The sequence below is a fragment of the Prosopis cineraria genome, unplaced genomic scaffold, assembly GCF_029017545.1.
Source record: "Prosopis cineraria cultivar Desert tree isolate PC_DT_omini unplaced genomic scaffold, ASM2901754v1 PC6, whole genome shotgun sequence".
Classification (NCBI taxonomy): Eukaryota; Viridiplantae; Streptophyta; class Magnoliopsida; order Fabales; family Fabaceae; genus Prosopis; species Prosopis cineraria.
Genome location: NW_026555337.1, coordinates 30,242,504 through 30,262,932, shown reverse-complemented (window position 1 = coordinate 30,262,932; position 20,429 = coordinate 30,242,504). Strand labels below are relative to the sequence as shown.

Here is a 20,429-nt window from a genome sequence, read left to right as displayed (position 1 = left end):
TTTATATATCTCAATATGATCTTTTTAAGTTCACTATATGTTAAATTGGATTTTCTTATTCATGGTGCTAAATTTTTTTTACGTGTTGGATTAAATAGAATGAGAAACAAGCCAAATGAACTGTTATTAATTTAAAATAAATTATTATTAATTCAAATCAATAACTATGTATTTAAATTTTGATAATAGTGATTTCTTAATATAAATTTTTTAAAAAAAACCTTAATTAATATTTTTTTAAAAAAATCCCAACATTACTGTTTAAAGAACTGTGGATCTATAGTTGATAGAGATATACCTTAGTATATTATTAAATATTAAATTAGATAATATTAGATAGATGGATGGATACATCGATCGCTCACGGGGGCTTCATGGAAATGTCTCTTCTCTTGTCCCCACTGTTTTTCGTGCAGCGCCACATAATTTGTTGTTGTCTTCAAGAAAATATTATATTTTGGACGAAAAAAAGAAATATCATTTTAGTTCAATTATTTATCGATTTCGTTTATAAATTTTGAATTGAAATAAAAATTTTTTCATTCAAATAACTTATTCTTTATAATTTTTTTAATTGATACCAGCTTAATTTTTATAATTCTTAACTTGATAAATTAGAAAGATTAAATTATAAATTAAGAATGGAAAGAAAATTTAAAAACTAAAAGTTAGTGTTATACTCATTCTTTTAAAAAATATAAAAGATTTTTAAGGAATCTCATTCTCAATAAAATAATTATTTACTTTCAAATTAACTCTATTTTTTTATATTTATTCTTATTAAATATCTTATAATAAATATAAAATTATTATTAATAAGAATACTTTAAAAAAATAATAATTATAATTTAAAAAAATTAAAAATAAATTATATTTTTAAATATTTAATTCTTTAAAAATGTTTTATATTTTTTAATGAGGGGTGTTAGTTTTTGTTGTTTTGAAATTGGTTTTGTCGTAAATTGAAACCTTGAAAAATTCAATGCAAGTTGAGAGCAGAATAATATAGAAATATTGAAAAATGATGACAGCTCACTTATAAACCTTAACTAATTTTTTTTGGTCAAAGCCTTAGCTAAAGTTAAACAATGATTATCGTACAAACAAAACAAATAAATATTTTAATAAAGGAATCGAAATGATAGTCCAGCCAAGTGGAACTTCACATTTCTAATTGATTTGGGAAGGAGTAACAAAATAGTAAACATAGAGATGCCCAGATTTTTTATTTTTGACCAGCTAAGATACATATAATATCATCGAATTAATTTAAAGAAAATGAATAAAAAACGTATTTTTATCCCTTAAATTTCTAGTCACTTCCAACGCATTCATCAACCTAAAATCAAAAGAAGAAGAAGAAGAAGAAGAAGAAGAATTCGTCAGCCTTCACACGATCCAGGAAAATAAATATAGGTATATTCTCTCCAATTTCCATAATGAATTCCTTTTAATTTCATAATTTTTGCTGAACATGTTAAATCGTTGGGTGCAAAAACAAAAAAAGATAATAAAGAAATTGTTCACATACAATCAGCTATAACATAATTTGATATCTTGAATGAAAAATACAGGAAACATGTGCAGAGCTTGGGCAAGCGAATTAAAATTAATAATGACATGATTAAAGAGTGAATAAGTTGATAATATATATAAGATTTAAATCCACTAAAATTGAGATTTGTAATTTTTTGTAAAGTTTCAAGTTTTTCTTTTTAATAAAAATAAAATAATTTATATTTTTTTATAAAATAATAAAATGAGCAAAAATACCAAAAAAAAACTTTATCTAAATTCATCAAACTCAAAAGATTTAACCTGACTTCAAAAGGATTTAAATGCACATATTATTTATATAAATAAATATATCACCGCACGAAAGCGATTTTTGTTTTGCGATAATCCTCACAGTAGCTTTCAAGCTCTGCTCGCCATCTTATACAAAAAAAAGATAAGCCCCACAGTAATCGGCCAGTTTATTCAAAGACTTGTAAGATGATCCAGCCTCAGATATCGCCATTTCTGCACTGTGTTTAAGCTCTTTAACCTTAGCTCTCATACACTGTCCTTCTTCTTCCACCATTAATCTTCTAATTAGCTCCTGTATTTCATGCCTATCAATCACAACCGATCCCTTCTCCATCTTTGTCTTCACCCTCAAAGCAACGGCTAGCTCTTCTGTCAACAGCGTAGCGTTCATCATCTGCTCGGCGTACAGCGGCCACGCTATCATCGGAACTTCGCCGGCGACGATCCCCTCCACCGTCGAGTTCCACCCACAGTGTGTCATGAATCCACCAACTGAACGGTGGGATAGAATCTCTGCTTGTGAAGCCCACTTGGATACCACAAGTCCTACCTCGCCGGTCCTCCTAGTGAATCCCTCCGGCAAGCTGTCCTCACCGCCTGCGTTTTCTACGTTGAAAAATGCTCCATTCGTTGCGTGTTCCTTTGCCGGACGTACCACCCATACGAATCTCGTTTTGCTTAGTTCCAAACCCCATGCCACCTCCTCCATTTGGGTCGGCGACAAGGTCCCGCCACTTCCGAACGACACATATAGTACTGACTCGGGAGGTTGCCGATCAAGCCAATTCAGAACTTCGTTGTCTCTGTTATTCCTTTCTGTTTCGATTGTCCTCACTATCGGCCCAACCGGATAAACCGTCCCCTGAATCATCCCACCTAAACCGTTCTCACTGTCTCTCAAAGCTTTAAGTGTCATGGGCTCAAGATCTTCCCAAGTATTCACCAGAATCCCATCGGCACGGCTAATGTTAATCCCCATTTGTACGAACTGCTCGTACGGCGGTTGCCCTCGGAGCAGTAACGGTTCAAGCGTGTCCTCAAACTGAACCGATTTGCAACCAGGAATCCTTAGCGGTTCATGGTTGTTCAGATGCCGATCTAGAGTTTCGTCATCCATGGCCGGAGCATACACAGTGACTGCAAGCAGCCACGCCGTGGAAGTGAAAAACACGAAGGTTAGCATCCCGAGGTCACGTGCTATGGCCAAAGCATTTGTACTGAACAGGTCAACGATGAGTGCGGTTGGCCGGAGTTCCATTGAGAGGATAGCAGAACGTAGAAGTGGTAGCGACTTCTCCATTACTAAACCGATTCGTTCTCCGATTGGAGAGTCTGGCCCGAGGTCTCTGGATATATTTACAGGAGGGAGGATGACGATGTTCATAAGGGAAGGCTGAAGGTTTGAAGTTTGGTGGATTATCTGTGATTGTGTGGTTGAGAAATCGGTGGAGACGACGAAGACAGTGACGTCAGAGAAACGGTGAGAGAGAAGACGTTTTCCGAGTTCGATGATCGGAATGAGATGGCCCATGCCGGGGCTAGAAAGCAATGCAACGGAGGGATAGTTTGTGCCTGTGATCGCCATGGCTATGGCTGGAGAGCAGGGGAATCAATCTCGGTGCTAAACGGTGGGATGAGCAGGAGGAGCTCATCACTAAACACACCGTTTAAATAAAAGAACAAACAATCTAAGTTGTATTTTATTTTAATTTTAAGTGTTCATTTGTTTATTACTATTTTTATCTTACCACTTGATGGCTTCCGGACTGTCTTGGCGTTGTCTTCTGTATTCATATTTTTTTATGAGATTTGGATAATTTAAATTTAATATAAATAGTTTTTATTTATATTTATTAATATAAGAATTTATAAAAAATTACTAAATTTGTTTTGTAATTGTTTTTTAAACTAATTTAACATTTTATATTTAATTTAGATGGTTTAAATTAGTTTTTTTATAACTTTTATAAATTAAATATTTAGATTTATATTGAACGATTTGGAATTAAAATTTTAACTTTTATTTTTTTAAAAAGTATTTTATAAAAAGTGCTAACTTTAAAATTATCTTTATTTTTAATATTGTATTTATAAAAATAAAAATTTTAAAATTAAATATGAATTATTTAAAGTACATCTACATAGTTAATTATAAAAATATAAAATTTTTTAATATCAATGAATCATCTAAATTAAATTTATATATCAACAGCTTTATTAAATATTTTGATAAATTTTAAAATTTTTATATTAATAATTATAAAATAAAACTAAAAATAAAATTATTAAATTTATACTGTCTAAATTTAATTTAAATTAAATTTAAATGGTTCAGATTTTATTAAGAGTGATGAGCATCATACTACTTATCCATTGGCGGGCACGGTGCTCTCTCCAGTTTATATAGTTTACATTTAAAATAGTGGCAGGTGTATCAACTATATTTACATAGCAAAATGGATTTTTATCTCCTTTTGACTTTGTAATTTTCGTTGTTTACATTAAGTTTTTTTTTCAATTAAAAAAGGATTTGGACTTCACGTAATCACAGGAAATTTGTCCAATTTCTTTGTTTACAGTTTGGCTTAATTAATTATCCAAGTGCTGATCTCGTCGATGATTAGTATTATATGACTTAGTTAGGATTTTAATTTAACTTTTACCAGTCTGTTTGTATTGCCTCATTAATCGATTTTTGAGGTAAAAAATCAATTAATATGAAAAGTTAGCCAAACAGTCGAAAATCATCAAAAATCGATTATGGGTCAGGACGCGCGTTTTTATGTAAGTTCTCTCCATCAGCTTTTGCAGCTTTTGCAGAAGTTTATCAAAAAGCATTGGAAAAAATTACAAAGAAAGGCCCAAAAAAAAATTACAAAGGAAACACATAATTTAATAAAAATAAAATTAAACTCTCTTCTTTTTCCTTTTTTTTCCTTAATAAAATTTAAACTTTGTATATTCAAAAAATTAATATTTGGTATTTAAAAATTAAATTATATAGTAATTTATATAGTTAAAAATTAATTCTGATTAAATTATCCAAACATCTTCAATTTTGTTAAAATTAATTTTAAAAAAACAGTATCTAAATAGATTACGTTATAACATAATCAATTATGATTAAAATCTACCACTTAATCAATTATTTTCATAATCTATGATACTCAACTGAAATCCAAACAGACCCTACATTTATCACTTATTAAAAATAGTTTTTTATTTTGTCTCAGCTGTGGTCCGGATTTTATCTCAGCTATAAGGCAAAGAAATTCACTGACATGTGTGATTCCCAAGGGATCAGTGGTGTGTGCCTGACTGCCTGGGTGAGGGAGGGAGAGAGAGCTGGCAGTGGTGAGGTAATTAAATGGGAGAATTTCAACTAAGCACCTGAAATGCAACTTAATTACTCATAAGTCTCAAATAATTTTGAAATTCAGTTCAATCCTGGAGGACTATAATACAAATAATTTTAATGGTAAAAAAAACAAAATATCTCAAAATTATTAATTATTAATTTTTTTTACTTTACTTATTAATTTACCAATATAAATTATAAATTATTTTTATTTGTTAGACAAGCAGTAATATCAATTGTTAATTTATTAACTTTATTTATTAATTTACTAATATAATTATTTTATAATTTACAACTTATGTTAGTAAATTAATAAGTAAAGTTAATAATTGATGTTGATGTTTGCAATTGAATAACTAATGTCAAATTTTGTATAATAATTAACATATCAATTCATGTAATTTACAGTTTGTATTAAGTGAAAGAACAAAATTAACAACTAATGATTCTATATAATAAGTGAAAGGTACTTTAACCTTTTCTTTGTTAAAATTATTTTCACTTTAATTTTCTTGTACTGAACTGAAGTTTTGAATTTTCTGAAACTTATTAATAATTAAGTCTCGTCCATGATCTTCAATTAAAATTTTCCCTAATTAAATATAATTGTACTTTTTTTATTGATCAATAATATACTTTTTCTCTAATCAAGTGGTAATTATTAATTAATCGGAAACTGATCGATGAAGTAACATGGGTTGCGTATTAAACTACCAACTCTCGATTTAATTAATTAAAAAATTTTAAGTTGTTCACAGAGGCTGAAGATATGATTCGGAGAGAGATTACCACGTCCTATTTGATTAAGGATCTTAGTAGCACTATTAAACAAATTTTAATTAAGGATTGGAGTGTTTTTATTACGTATTGTGTTTTCTGGGGAAGTTAGTGAATGTACTAATTGACTGGTGAAGTCTATTCAAAACCTCTATATATATATATATATATATATATATATATATATATATATATATATATTATTTTATTGATCCGTCTGCATAGACAAAGTTAGTAGAATTGCAAAACATAGTTTAATTTTCTTTATTTTTTTATTAATGATCTCCATAACTCTTGTTAAAAATTCAAAAGAGAGATTGATGAGAACGGGGTAGTTTCATTATATTGTGGATTTGTTTATATAAAAACATGTAGGTATGTGTATTTATATGATTTATTTTTTAAATGGTTAATGAGCATCCTAAACTTTAAACTATTACTCGAATAATTTCTTGAACTTTAAATTTTTTAAATAAGCAAAACCTTTTTTTAACTTGTAAATTTTGAACAAATTACCCCTCGATGTTAATTTACATATAACCATCATTGTTTTTGATTTTATGGGACTCAGTCAAAGGTTAATGTGGCATTAATCTTTTCTTGACACATTGAGGGCAGTTCACAAGTTGTACAGATACATAACAGTCAATGTTGTACAGTTAAATAGATGGACAACATTTAAATAGATGGGGATAATTTGCTCAGGATTTACAAGTTGAGAAGAGTTTTTATTCATTTCAAGAGTTTAGAGTTTGGAATGTTATTCGAGTAATAATTTAAGATTTAAAATACTCATTAACTCTCTCTCTCTTTTTTTTGTAGAATAAGGAGTAAGTTTTGCTGATAATAAAAATTGTTTGTCTTAAAAGGTTTGGATTCAAACCTTCAGTTACTTGCTTAAGTAATGATAGTATCTACTACTCACATCAACTTTAATTAGTTATATAATTTGTTTTTAAACAAGTATTTTATTTTTTTATTTCTAGAATTAATAATGACAAGGGAATTTGAATTTAAAAATTATAAAAATAAATTATCACTTATTATTTGCTTTAAATTATTATTTTCATTTTTATGTGCAGCAAATGCAAGAAGAAGCAGCAATATTAATGTTAATTTATGAATAAATTGGTCCACCGGCAAAAAAAAAAAAAAAATAATTTTGTGGTAACAATTATGGGCCAAATTTTTAAAAATTTGAGAGTATAGTGCATTCCTGTTGGTATATAAAAGGTTAATTATTAATACACAATAAATTTATTATTAAAAATTTAAAAATTTATAAAATATTTATCATTAATATAAAACAGTATATTATCGACAAATATAATATAAAATATAATAAATATTAATTTTTTGCTTGATTTGTTTTTATAATATGAGTTATATTTACAAAATTCCATTAGTTTATTTGAATTGGTATTTCATTGAAAAAATTGATTACTTATATGGAGTGTTTTGATAACTTTTTATCATTTGTTAGAAAATTATTTTTATGATAGTATGACTTGATAAGAGAATCAATATTATAACTAAAAATATAAGCAATCACTTAAAGAATTAATATAAAGACTTATTATTATATTTAAAAAAAATGCTTTTTTAGACATTTTGATTTTACGATAACATTTTCTTGAAGAAACTAATCCCGAAAAGTGTTCCATTTATAACCAGACAAAAACAATCATTCAGGGCCAAACTAAAAAGGGAAAAACGCAGAAAAGAACAATCATGAAGATGCATTAATAATCGATAAAGATCTATCCAGAAATTGTAAGTATCATTTATAAATAGTCGCTTCCCGTACTATGTTTGAATGGAATTAAAAAAAAAATCTTAAAACTAATTATGTGTTTAAAAATTTAATAAATTTTTAATTTTGTCTAATTATCCTTGTTAAATATAGATAATGTAATTATGTACGGTTGCTTACCAATATTTAATGAGGGTAAAAGAAAAAAAATTATAATAAAAATTTAATAATATAATTTATAAATATGACTAAAAAATCATTCTGTTCCCACATGAAAGAGGGTTGGAAGCTGCAAGAAGATGCAAGAAAGTGATGATTTCTAGAGGCTGCAAGATATATGAAGCAAGTAATCCTTTTAAAAAATTGCCAAAAATATGGAAGGTGGATCTTTGATTTGAATTGGTTTTTTTCTCTTTTTTTTATATGAAAAAAGGATACTATTCATAAAACTGAAGCCTACAGTACAAATGTCAAGTTTAGCAAACCAACAAATAATTAAAGACCCAAAAAACTGAAAAAAATAAAAAAATATCACACTTAGGCCCAACAAATTTAATTATCAGAAGATTTCATAAAATATATAAAATATTCTTAAGTCTCAAATTATGTACATTTATAACTTGACAAAAGAAAATAATAATTTAATATTAAATTTATTCCTAAATTATAAATATCTTTTGCTAAGTTATAATTATATATAATTTAAGACTTAAAAGTATTTCATACATTTTATGAGTATTTTGGTAATTAAATTTGTTTTGGGTCTCCTAGGTTTGATTTTCCTAAAAAAAAAAAATAATAATGCTTACAAAGTTAACATCACTTTTGGAGGGAAAAAAATAAAATACCAAGTTAACATCAGCATCGCTCAGTGGAGATGTATGTGGACTCGGCGGTAATATCTAGAACTAACTACTCAATTTTCCACCGTCTTATCCTACATACAAGTAATTTTTAAGAAGGGCATCGAAATGAAAAAATAATTAAATTATTGATAATGTTAAAAAAATTATTTAATTTAACCTTATTTAATGCATTATAATTAAAAACATTTACTTCTTCATGTGTAACCTTCCATTTTAATTATTTATAAGAATTAAGAAAGAGTAAAATCGAAATAACGTAATTCATGGTCTATTTTTTTTTTATACAAGGTGACTTATAACAAAAGATAATTAATTTCTTATAAAATGTGATTTGTATTACCAAACATTCCATGAATGTTTAACATAAAATTGGATAAATGAGTAAATAAATTCCTAAATTATAGGTCTAGAAACTCATTTGATCTTTTCTGTAATTTTTTTCATTTAACTTTTAAAAATGGTGTAATTTCACTCATAACATTAATAAAAATTAATTTTTATCATTAGTTGATCAAAAAATGATAAAAAACTTTAAAAATTATAAAAGACCCAAAAATTAAAGTAAATGTTTTAAAAATTATAGATAATAACCCAAAATATTGCAAAAAAGGACTAAGAAATTTTTTTAGTCATTTTTTTGTAATTTTTGAGTCAATTTTTGGTCAATTAACTGTTAAATTTATTTAACAATACTTATTAAATTACACTGTTTTTAAAAATTAAAAAAAATATTGTATAAAAAATAAATTTAAGAATCCACATATTTTTGGGCCTATAATTTAAACGAACTTGCTCAATGGCCTGTAATATTTAAACAAATACATCTCATGATTATCGATTCTACTAATACTGGCACGTGCACATGACAATATCTGTCAGTTCCTTCCATCGCGCTGTTGGGCTGATTTTTCCCCGACTGGTTTTAGGATTTGGGCCCGCTAGAACTTGTCGAATATATTTTATCATTTACAAATTATATTTTATAAATAAATATTATGATTAAATTCATTGTGAATTCTACATTTTATATTAATTAGTTTCTGTCAATTCAATTGAATAATGAATATTATGGATTCTTTTTATCATTCTCTAAACAAACAAAAGGGTTCTCTTAAGTAATATCATAGTCATATAGTCAACTCTAACTAAATACAGCAAGAGAAAAAAAGGGAAGAAATAAAATTTAAAATACAGTAAAGAGAATAAATCAAAATCAAATCATTATAAATATAAAAATTAAAATCTATGATTTATAAAAGAGTCATGAAAAATATGACCTATTTTTTAATTCAGAGTAATTCAATGGCTGAACATCTATTTGATTTATGAAAAACTTAATGGAAAAATTTAAGTGAGGGATTCTTGATTAGAGATAATGAAAAAAAGGACCCTTGAATTTATGAAATTTCACTGAATGACATGTATGGATTTTCATCCGAATTTGTAACAAAAATGACAAAATTGTCCTCATTTAAATGAACAACATAAACAACATTTTCGTTCTCATATTATATGTTGTTTGTTTACTTATGAAATGTTGTTTGTTTTTTTACTTTACTTGTTTATAACCTTAATTTCACTTAATTTCATTTCAAGTGTTGGTTTCATGATAAGACAACTTATTTGTTCCCATACTATATGTTACTTGTTTACATATGAAATGTTGTTCGTTTTTTTACTTCACTTATTTATGGCTTTAGAATAAAATCAAGTGAAAGCAGAACTATAAACAAGTAAAGTAAGAAAATGAACAAAATTTTGTAAGCAAATAAATAATATAAAGTATGAAAATAAACAAGTTGTTTATATTGCTCTTTTAAATGAAGACAATTTTGTTATTTTTGTTATAAATTCAAACAAAAATCCGTATGCGTTCTTCAGTAAAATTTTAAAAATTCAGGGTTTTTTTTTCATTGCCTTTGGTCAAGGGTCCCTTACTAAAACTTTCTCAAACTTAATAGATGAGTGAAACTTCAAAGTAAATTAATAACAAATAATATAAAACTTAAAAAAAAACAGAAAGAAAGAAAATCCTTTTGCAGGCGGATATGTCGCTGAGACGAACTAAAACATTTGCTGATGGTGCCGCCATACACGTTAACAGAGAAACAAACAAAAATCAAATGTGTTCGAAGTTTGAATATTAAACAAATTAGGTGATAGTAGAATCTATCATGACCACAACCTTTCTGAGTAAAACTCACCCCTCGAAAAAACACCTCATAAAAGTAGGGTGTCTAAATGATTTATAAACTATACTTTACCAATGTGATCTCTCGATGCAGAACTCATAACATAGTTTACTCTTTGAGAGGGGTTGTTTATGATGGCTCATATTTCACGGCACTTGACTCGACTTTTGACTGGTCAACTCTTATGTGGCAGCCTTTTCTGTGAAAGGTAACTCTCATTGAGAGCATCAGTGTCATGGCTACAAGCTTTCCAAGTAAAGAAGGTGTCCGGCTAACTTATAAATCATACTTCACTAGTTAAACCTCCCGACGTGAGACTCATAACAGAATCATAGAGTCAACTTTAAAGCTGTTGTCCAAAAAAAAAAAAAAATCTAAAGAACAGTCAGAATCATTCGAAATCAGTGACTACATTACGATGTAAAAAAACCGAAAAGCATTTTTTTATTTTTAAAAGACAATCTGGTAATTAACAGTTTTAATTCAATTGTTTTCCTATTTCCAGCTGTGTAGTGTCAATTTGACAGACCAATCCCAGAAGTGATAAACCGCAAACCCAGCTTTTTATTTACCTATTTTTAGCTAAATATTTCAAGTTTTGAACTAAACTGAACTAATTAACCTGTGATGTGTATAAATCTAAACTAAAACTGAAATCTTAACTAAAAGTCAGTACTCTGAAATAAGAGGAAATAAAAAATAGAAAAACACAGACATGTCTTCAAACTTCAAACCTTAATATATATATATATATATATATATCCAGAAACAAAGAAAAAATTCAAATTAAAAAAATAAATTAAAGAAACGTGCTTTCCACAACGTTGTTATCTTCGTAGCCAATTTCTAGCTTCCTTTGATCATTTGTGCCATTTCATTCATCTTCCTCAATTTCAAGCTTCATAGAATAATCTAATGGCACCACCATCAACGGCGATGCCTGAAGATTCACCGGCCGATACTAACTCCATCACCTCCTCGACCACGGCGGACAGAGATTCTGTAACAGTCCGGCCGTCGATCTCCTTACAACCAGCGAAAATCAAGCAACAGCAGACAAAATCCCACAAACTATTCCGAAAGTTCCGATCAGTTTTTCGGTCATTCCCGATCATCACGCCGACGTCATGCAAGTTCCCAGTCTCGCTCGCCGGAGGCCAGGGCACGGACAAGTACATTCACGGAGGGATGAGAATCACCGGAACCCTATTCGGACACCGGAAAGCTAGGGTTAATCTTGCTTTCCAAGAAAACCCTAAGTGCCTCCCATTTCTTCTTCTGGAACTCGCCATTCCGACGTCGAAGCTCATTCAGGACATGGGAACGGGGCTCATGAGGATCGCTTTAGAGTGCGAGAAGCACCCAAACGAGAAGACGAAGATCATCGACGAGCCGATATGGACATTATTCTGCAACGGGAAGAAGAATGGTTATGGTGTGAAGAGAGAGCCCAGCGAAGATGACCTGAACGTGATGCAGTTGCTTCATGCTGTGTCCACCGGCGTCGGTGTGCTGCCGGCGGAGATGGCGGACCCACAAGACGGCGATCTATCGTACATGAGGGCGAATTTCGAGCGAGTCATCGGATCAAAGGACTCAGAGACTTATTACATGATGATGCCGGAGGGGAACCATGGTCCTGAGCTGAGTGTGTTCTTTGTGAGGATTTGATTGGAAACTGAAAAAATGGGACAGAAAATGATGGTGTGATTGAATTTGATGGGTCAATATTGAAGGGAAGAAAATTGTTAGATAGATCATAGATTAGAGTTGCAAAACAATCGTTGTAGAGCAAGAACGTTGGATTTCAAGTGAAAATTATGTTTATTTTATATTCCTTCCATTAAAAAATATAAAATATTTTTAACTGAATTTCACGTCTTAATAAAATAGTTATTTACTTTTAAACTAATCTTATCTTTTCATATTTACCTCTATTAAACATCTTATAATAAATATAAAGTCATTATTAATAGGGACACTTTTGAAAAAAAGGTTATGATTATACTTCGAAAGATTAAAAAATGTCTTACATTTTTAAACATCCAATTCCTCAAAAAATACTTTATATTTTTGAACGAAAGAAGTATAATTTAGTCATCTTAATTATTTATAGACCATTTAAAAAAAAATTAGTATTTTTTTGAAAAAAAATTAGTTACTCCTTAAAAACATTTGGTATTTTTTACATAAAAATATCCATAATGTAGTTCTTCCTCATAAGGAAGGGAAAGTCACGCACAATCGCACGCAACATGTTTATATCAATGCTGGATTCAAAATTGAAACCTTATTTTTAAAAAAGAAAAGTGACATTCACTACAAAAAAAGAAAAATACTTTTAATAACAACAAAAAAAATCACCACCAAAAATTTGCTGCTAAAAGTTCTAGTAGTTAATTTTTATTGCTATAAGTTCGTTGCTAATGGGCTTTTTTTTTTTTTTTCTTTGCAGCAAACTTTGTTGCCAAGTTTTTTGTTGATAAAAGTTTACTTATTTATCTGCCGCCAAAAAATTTTTCTGTAAAAAAGTTTAAATAGTCATCCCATGACATCACCTGCCACGTGTATCAGCTCATGCACTTAACACCTCGTGCAGCTCTTGATGCAGTTCACGCTAAATCAAGCACTAGCTTGTACCATGTATACCAAAAAAATGTTAGTTTCATCTTTTTGTTATAAAAAGAAATCAAATATTGAAGATTTTAAGGATTTTTTATTTTTCTAATAAAAGTTAATCTAATTGATAAAATTCTACTACTAATATGAAAATATTTTTGTGACCTATGAGTATATCTTTAACGTGTGAGTGCTTTTTGAACCTTGGGGCATGCGCATAGCTTAGCCTGATATATCTGAATCTAATTCTCCTAAACTTTTTTTCATTAAAAAAAATATTTTCGTCTTGAACTTGTCTGGAGCATGCAATGGGTAGGATGGAATCAATTATAGGATCATTTCTCTCCATTGGCGCACATTTGTTCACGAGAAATTGGTTGGTCTAAATTTTATGTTTTTGTTTATTTATAACAAAAAATTTTAAAATATGAACCATCCACACCAAATCTGATAAGTTTTGATTTGAAAGTTGATTGATGTGAGGGCTCTCTCAATTAAAGGGATTCGAATCTGGATATATTTGATAATAATATTATTTTTTGTTAGCACAAGTTTTGCTAATTTTGGTCCCATATGTGATTATATTCCCTTCACTATTCTCATAACCTAAACCGGTGCCCTGATGCTTTCGAGAACTTTTCATTGATATCTGGGAGCATTTATTTATTATCAATTTACAAATAATTATTTTATAACCTTTTCATATATCAATTGAATTATAAATTTTATTATTAACATATTTAAATAACTAAAACATGTTTTAGTCTACCTGACTAGTCCAGTTAGACCAATGACTGCTCCATTTTAGCAAATCACAAAAAGCTTAACCAATGACAACTGCTTATCTCAAATTTATTTTATGATAAATTAGCAAATTACCCTTTTAATTTAATAGTATTATAGCCTTTAAACTTATTTATTGTGCAAATTGTCCCTTCAACTTTTAAAAATGATACAGTTAGTTGACTAAAAGAAAAACATCAAAAATTACAGCAAAGAAGCAAATTTTTTTGTATTTTTAATAATTTTTGGATCATTTATTATAATTTTTTATTTTTTTTATAATTTTTAAGTTTTTTTATATTATTTTTTGATTAATTAACAATTAAATTTATTTTTTTTAATTAACAGTAGTAGCTAACTTGCACTGTTTTTAAAAATTGAACAAACGATAATAAATAAGTTAAAGATACACAGTGTTAATGAACTTAAAGTTTAATGAATAATTTGTTTATTTATCTTTTATTTTATTATTGGTTAAGCTTTTTTTGTTATTTGTTGAAGCCAAGCGCTCATTGCTTTAACTCTACTACTAATTATCACTAGTTAAGCCTTCTGTCATTTGTTGAATTGAAGTAGTCATTGCTCATTCACTTCAAAATATTCTCAGGACACCGGAGTTCCTGTCAACGATACTTGATTGCCAAAGTTTTGATTACAGATAGTGGCGTGGGATTTTTTTTTTTTCATTTCTCAAATAAATTTATGTTAGTAAAGGACATAGAATTTTAAAATAATTAGTTCAATTAGTAGCTCTTTTCTGTCATTTGTCTATTTTAGGGAGATGGTTCTGTCATTCTTTCCTGAATATTAATTATCATTACATTCAAAAGTATACCTCTTGTCTGATGGCAAGCCAATATTATGCAATGTTTTCAAGATCATATCGCTAAACCAGTTAAAGTACTAATTCATAGTTCAAAAGTGATCATTGTTGAATCGATTTTACATAAAATAATAAAATTTAAAGAATATGTGGGATAATAAAAATATCATAAACCAATATTACCAATATCACCCACCCCCCACGCACGCACGCAAGAATAATATCAAAGAAAAATCAATTGAAAAAAAAAAACACAAAATAACAATTTTAGATTACAGGGAATTTCTTTTTTTTTAGTAGCAATTATTGGGAATTTCTTTAAAACAGTGAGTTTTAACCAGTCTTTCACTGATACTCACTAACTTCAACCAATTCTCAATTGGTTCACTTTTTTCCCCCCTAAGGTGTTCCAAACATGACATAAGGCTGGCTGCCAACGTTTGTGGTGAGAGGAATATTTATGGTTTATTATATATATTAACAGAATGATTGTAAAATATCAATTCTCAATATGGAATTAAAATTATACCCCAACTCCCCTAAACTTTTGTTTTTTTTAAAAAAAAAAAATCCCACCCAAAAATCCCTTCGGTGATTGAACTAATTTTGCAGACACTTCTTTCATTAATTGAATTCAATTGTTATTGTTATTACTACGCCTAAAAACCGTGATAGGCTTAAAGGTTATATATGCACACATGACCATATCCAAGGTCCCTTAATTCAAAATTTGAAATTAATAATGATAGTTGAGCTGAAACAATTTAAACCAACTTCGATCAATATTATTTCCTTCTTGATCATTTGGTTTGGTTTGGTGAGACGTGCAGCTGACAGAGAAAACAGCAAATTATGTTGAAAAGTGTCTGATTCTTAAACTTAATTTCCATCTGAATGGTAGATACATCAAAACCAATTGAAATGTTTTCATGCTGATAATGGGACAAGATATAAGTAAGAAAGTGAGATCATCAATTAGAAAACCAAAAGCAATATCACATTAAATATGTTCAACTTCAAAGACACTTCAGATGCTAGGACCAAAATTTGCTCATCAATCAATCCGCTGTCACTACACCAAGAAAAGAATGGAACCTGGATCAACATGCTAGCCCCCCTCAGCACTCTCATAGATCAAGGTGCGACCACAATCCGACCGGCTACTTGGTCCAGATCTCTCCGACCACTAGAAGTGATTTTTCTGCCACTGTTACACAAGGATACTTAAAATCCACAAGGCAATGTCGTAAAATGTTACAAAACTTGATAGCTTGACACCTTCAGAGGTTGGCTCAAGATAACAAGATAGAAGAGTGCCAAAAATAACCCCAAGAGTAAGAAAAGAAACAATGATTCACTAGAAAATGCTAAAGTTTTTTTTGTTGTTTTGGCCAACGGGTGTTGGAGACTCTGCTCAAAGGCGTGAATTTGATAGAAATGAAACTAATAGGATCTTGAAGTCGAAGTTCCTCTAAGGGACCAAAAATACCACTAATGCTTCCTAAAGTTAACCCAGAGTCTTACGAATGTTACAAGGACGTAATGAAATTGTAATTTTATTTTTTTTGGAATAAATGAAATTGTAATTTTAGGAAGCATTAACTTTGTGAAACCCCGAGTGGTAACTTTGGAAGGAAACAATGCTAGCTATGGTCCTTCTGAGCAATTTTAATTTTGAAGTCTTTTAATATCATTTTTGCTAAGTTTGGGTGCTTAAGGGGAATTTTCTTGAAATAATAACTTGTGCCATTTAGGTACATGTAAATGTAAATACTGTAATTTTTTAATATCAAGCGAACAAATAAAATATAAGAATATTTCAAAGGGCAATCATTGAAAAATGGATAATAACATTCTATAAACTATAATCAAACTAAAGTAGTAGCAATCAAATTTCCCAATATAATCTCAAAACTTGTACAATGGCATTAAAAGTAGGTCATAGTAGCAGATCTGAGGATGATATCAATATCATGCATGACCATAAACGGCACCTGTGTGTGATTAAAACACATGCAACTATTGTCAGCGCAAGAAAATGCAATGGAAAAGGGGAGGAACCTTTCAATACATCTACCATTAATGCGTTGCATATAGCAGGCTCATATCCCTAAGGACAGCGGTAAAAGAGTTCTTTCTTACCCGTTGGTTTCAGCCTCAATAATGTTCATGTTCTGCAACTGATGAAGAATATGACGAGCAATAGCACCACTGCTCTTACAAAAATGAGGAGGGCGGCTACCATTCCTCTTGCTCCCACCATAGATCCTTTGAAAAGCACCGACACCAAGGCCCCCTCTCAAGTAGATTTTTCTAGCCATGGAGGCTGCAATCAGCATTAAATTAAGCACAAAATGTTATTTCAACTAACAAAACCAAATGAAAAGGAAAAAAAATTAAGTGCATGTATCAGAATGTGCTTTGCACATTCCAACAGTCTTTAAAATGTGCAAAAATCACAGATATTTACTTACCAGCTCTAACATAGTACCAATCAGGATCATATGGAGCCAATTCTTTAAATCTTGCAGTCTTTACTATATCAGTCCACTCAGGAAGCTCCATCTGTTCAGAATCAAGAAGCAAGAAAAAAAGAGATTAAGTAAAGCAACTGATTTTGAACTCAGTGAATCAATAAAAGAAACCAAAGAGAGATATAATCGATGTCATCTCCAATAATTGAGAGTACCAATCAATAAACATGGGGAACAACCCAAAAAGCAGTAAACTATCTGATGTGGGCAAGCAAAACTAAATAGCTTGAGAACCCTTCATTTTTTGGCCCGTATCGTATTTTCTAATATATCATATCTAGTTTGCTACTAGTTGTGTCTCTGACACAAATTTCTATTCGTTCCCTTTACACACTCACAGATATGGGAAAACAGAACATAAATTGATATCACTTCATTCCCTCGTTGGCGTCTTCAGTCTGAAAAACATAGAATCAAAGTCAAACATTGGTATTCATTCACCATTACGCCAGTGTTTTATCAACTTAAGATGTGTTCTGGAAATCATATAGACTCCATGCCTACACACGACATATCTACAATCGAAAAAGGAGAATAATACAAAACAAGACGTTATACTGAACTTGCAATTGATTAATAAACACAGCACGCACATGTGCTAACCTTGAATCACAGTGTTCACAAATTTGTTTACCATTTCCAACAAAATCTATATAACGTAAAAACTTGAAAAAAAAAATGCACCATATTGAGGCATTATTTAGTACAGCACGGCGTCGATCATAACAGTACCGCATTGAACAAAAACCCAAAGAAAGCACGTGAAAAAGATCAAATCAGAAGATCTCAAAACACGCTTGAGAAACACTGCATAAAACATACGTATAATTAAACTGCCACTAGCGAGACACATTACATTCAGCAAAGTGAAATTTTCCTCCCACAATACCACCCCTGCTTTCCCGAGAAACAGGCAAAAGATAATCGAAAAAAAAAATCCGTGAATTCATCTACCTTGCCGGATCTCTTGAGGTGAGCCGCGTAGGCCTTGACGAACTCGTGAGGCGAAACATCCTTGACAGTCTTCGCAGTAGCCATGGTTGAGGCAGAGAGAACCGGCGAAGATGGGAAGCTGCTACAGAGAGAAGCGAATGTTGCTGTTGAATAGATGCTTATCTACCCCAATTAGGGTTTCTAGGTCGAGCAATTTAATTTTACAAGCTTCTCAACGACATCGTTTTGGATATATAAACATATGGGCTACATTGGACCGGGCCAACACATGCGAGCCTTAGTTGTTTTCTGTGGCTAGTCTTTGTTTAGATCGTTTATGGACTGGCCCATCACACGATGGCCTAAATTGAACTAGTTTTTGGTTTGAACTGGTCACACATGGTTCTTTTGGCCCAAAAAAGGGTCGCGCATGTGTCTTTTTTTTCTTTTTTTTTTTAAGAATAAATTGGTATACTGGTGTGATTTGTTCATATGTTTATGTATATTGAAAGAAAATGATTGAGATCTTAAACGATTAGGGTATCCATAAAAATTTATATATTCAAATTATGGAATTTGTTCAAATTTAAATCCAAATTCAACATCCAACTAATCCAAACATAAGGTATTTTTGGAAATTTGAATGCTTATCGACGAAATATAACATTTTCTTCACTGGCTACGTAACTTAACAGGTGTAGAAAGCTCACACACACACACACACACACACATTTTTTAAAAAAATTATTTCAAACTTTCTGCACCGGGTTTATGTATAATCGGTGTAAGAAATACACCTGGTTTATGTATAATTAGTGTAAGATATAGACAACTGGAAGTATACAAAAAATATACATGTATATGATACAATGTACATGTTATAACGATGAGATAATATACTTCAAATCCATATATTTTAACTGTTTTTTGTTTTAATTCTAGTAGTTTACTTGTTTCATCCAAAATGCAATGTTTTTAAAGCCGGATTGAATTGAATGATTGGACGATCCGGCCATTGACTAGTAGGAGACACGGATTGGTTTTTTACTTTAAACTGTTCGAGTGATTGAGCTAAATTGGACCAATGCAGACTGGATTTTAAACCAAAAACTGTTCAAGAACCAAAAACCAGGGGCAGCTAAAGGAAAGCCGGCCAGGTTTGAGACAGGAGGAAAACCAAAATGATATTGTGAAAAAAATCAAAAACTTTAAGCTAAAACCCAAGAGCAAAATGGAAGAGGAAGGTCAATAATCTTTGTACGTGGGCTCAATATGTGGTTATGAAAGTGAAAGATGAAGGAGAAAACAAAAGCACAGTATGCAGAGATGAAGAAATAATAACTAAATTAACTAAAAAACATCAGGTACTCTCTCCATTTAAAAGTATAAAGCATTTTTTGAAGAGTTAGGTGTTTAAAAATATAAGACATTTTTAGTCTTTTGAGGTGTAATTATTACTTTTTTTTTCAAAAGTGCCCCTATTAATTATGACTTTATATTTATTGTAGGGTATTTAATAGGGATAAATATGAAAATATAGGATTAGTTAAAAAGTAGTTAATTACTTTATTGGGTGATGGAATTTAATTAAAATGCCTTATATTTTTGAATGGAGGGAGTAAAATAATAGCATTTCTTCCTTTCTGATTTCATGCCACTAAAGTTACAATTGGTTACAAAAAATTAATGGAATAAAATGGATTAAAAAAATTAACACAAAAATGAATTAAATTACGTTTCCTTCTAGTGATAAGTACAATAAAACTCAATAATATATGCTATAAATGTAAGAATCATTATAGCCTCCAAAAATATCATAAATAATGACTTTCAACCTTATAAACTAAATTACTCATTTCTTTTATGAACGTGGTTCATTATTTCTTTTGATCATCTCAATTTTATCTTTATTTTTTAATCTTTTATGAATCATTATTCCTTTTGTTTTCGATCCTGTGTGCTTCTTGTTGCTGGAATGGGAA

General features: G+C 30.0%; 3 protein-coding genes across 3 annotated transcripts; 1 reads left to right on the top strand and 2 right to left on the bottom strand.

The window, feature by feature from the left end:
- Positions 1 to 1,936: 1,936 nt before the first annotated feature.
- LOC129314060 (UDP-glycosyltransferase 72E1-like) lies at positions 1,937 to 3,394 on the bottom strand. Its single transcript, XM_054957435.1, has one exon. It carries the CDS (start codon positions 3,392 to 3,394, stop codon positions 1,937 to 1,939), a length of 1,458 nt encoding a protein of 485 aa, XP_054813410.1.
- Positions 3,395 to 11,599: 8,205 nt separating this feature from the next.
- Positions 11,600 to 12,426, top strand: LOC129312785 (protein MIZU-KUSSEI 1-like). Its single transcript, XM_054955501.1, has one exon. The coding sequence runs from the start codon at positions 11,671 to 11,673 to the stop codon at positions 12,424 to 12,426; it is 756 nt and encodes a 251-aa protein (XP_054811476.1). The 5' UTR covers positions 11,600 to 11,670.
- A 3,404-nt stretch (positions 12,427 to 15,830) lies between these two features.
- On the bottom strand, positions 15,831 to 18,640 carry LOC129313585 (40S ribosomal protein S19-3-like). The gene is made up of 4 exons (XM_054956826.1): positions 18,469 to 18,640; positions 17,455 to 17,545; positions 17,123 to 17,306; positions 15,831 to 16,187 (listed from the first exon to the last, which is right to left on the bottom strand). The coding sequence occupies exons 1-4, from the start codon at positions 18,550 to 18,552 to the stop codon at positions 16,115 to 16,117; spliced, it is 432 nt and encodes a 143-aa protein (XP_054812801.1). The 5' UTR covers positions 18,553 to 18,640; the 3' UTR covers positions 15,831 to 16,114.
- Positions 18,641 to 20,429: the final 1,789 nt, after the last annotated feature.

Excerpts from the sequence above, each read along its gene's own strand:
- LOC129314060 (XM_054957435.1), bottom strand. The coding sequence starts at position 3,394 with ATGGCGATCACAGGCACAAACTATCCCTCCGTTGCATTGCTTTCTAGC.
- LOC129312785 (XM_054955501.1), top strand. The coding sequence starts at position 11,671 with ATGGCACCACCATCAACGGCGATGCCTGAAGATTCACCGGCCGATACT.
- LOC129313585 (XM_054956826.1), bottom strand. The coding sequence starts at position 18,552 with ATGGCTACTGCGAAGACTGTCAAGGATGTTTCGCCTCACGAGTTCGTC. Across the intron at positions 17,546-18,468 it reads ACCTCAAGAGATCCGGCAAG|ATGGAGCTTCCTGAGTGGAC; the intron begins GTAGATGAATTC and ends GATTCTGAACAG. Across the intron at positions 17,307-17,454 it reads TTGGTACTATGTTAGAGCTG|CCTCCATGGCTAGAAAAATC; the intron begins GTAAGTAAATAT and ends TGCTGATTGCAG.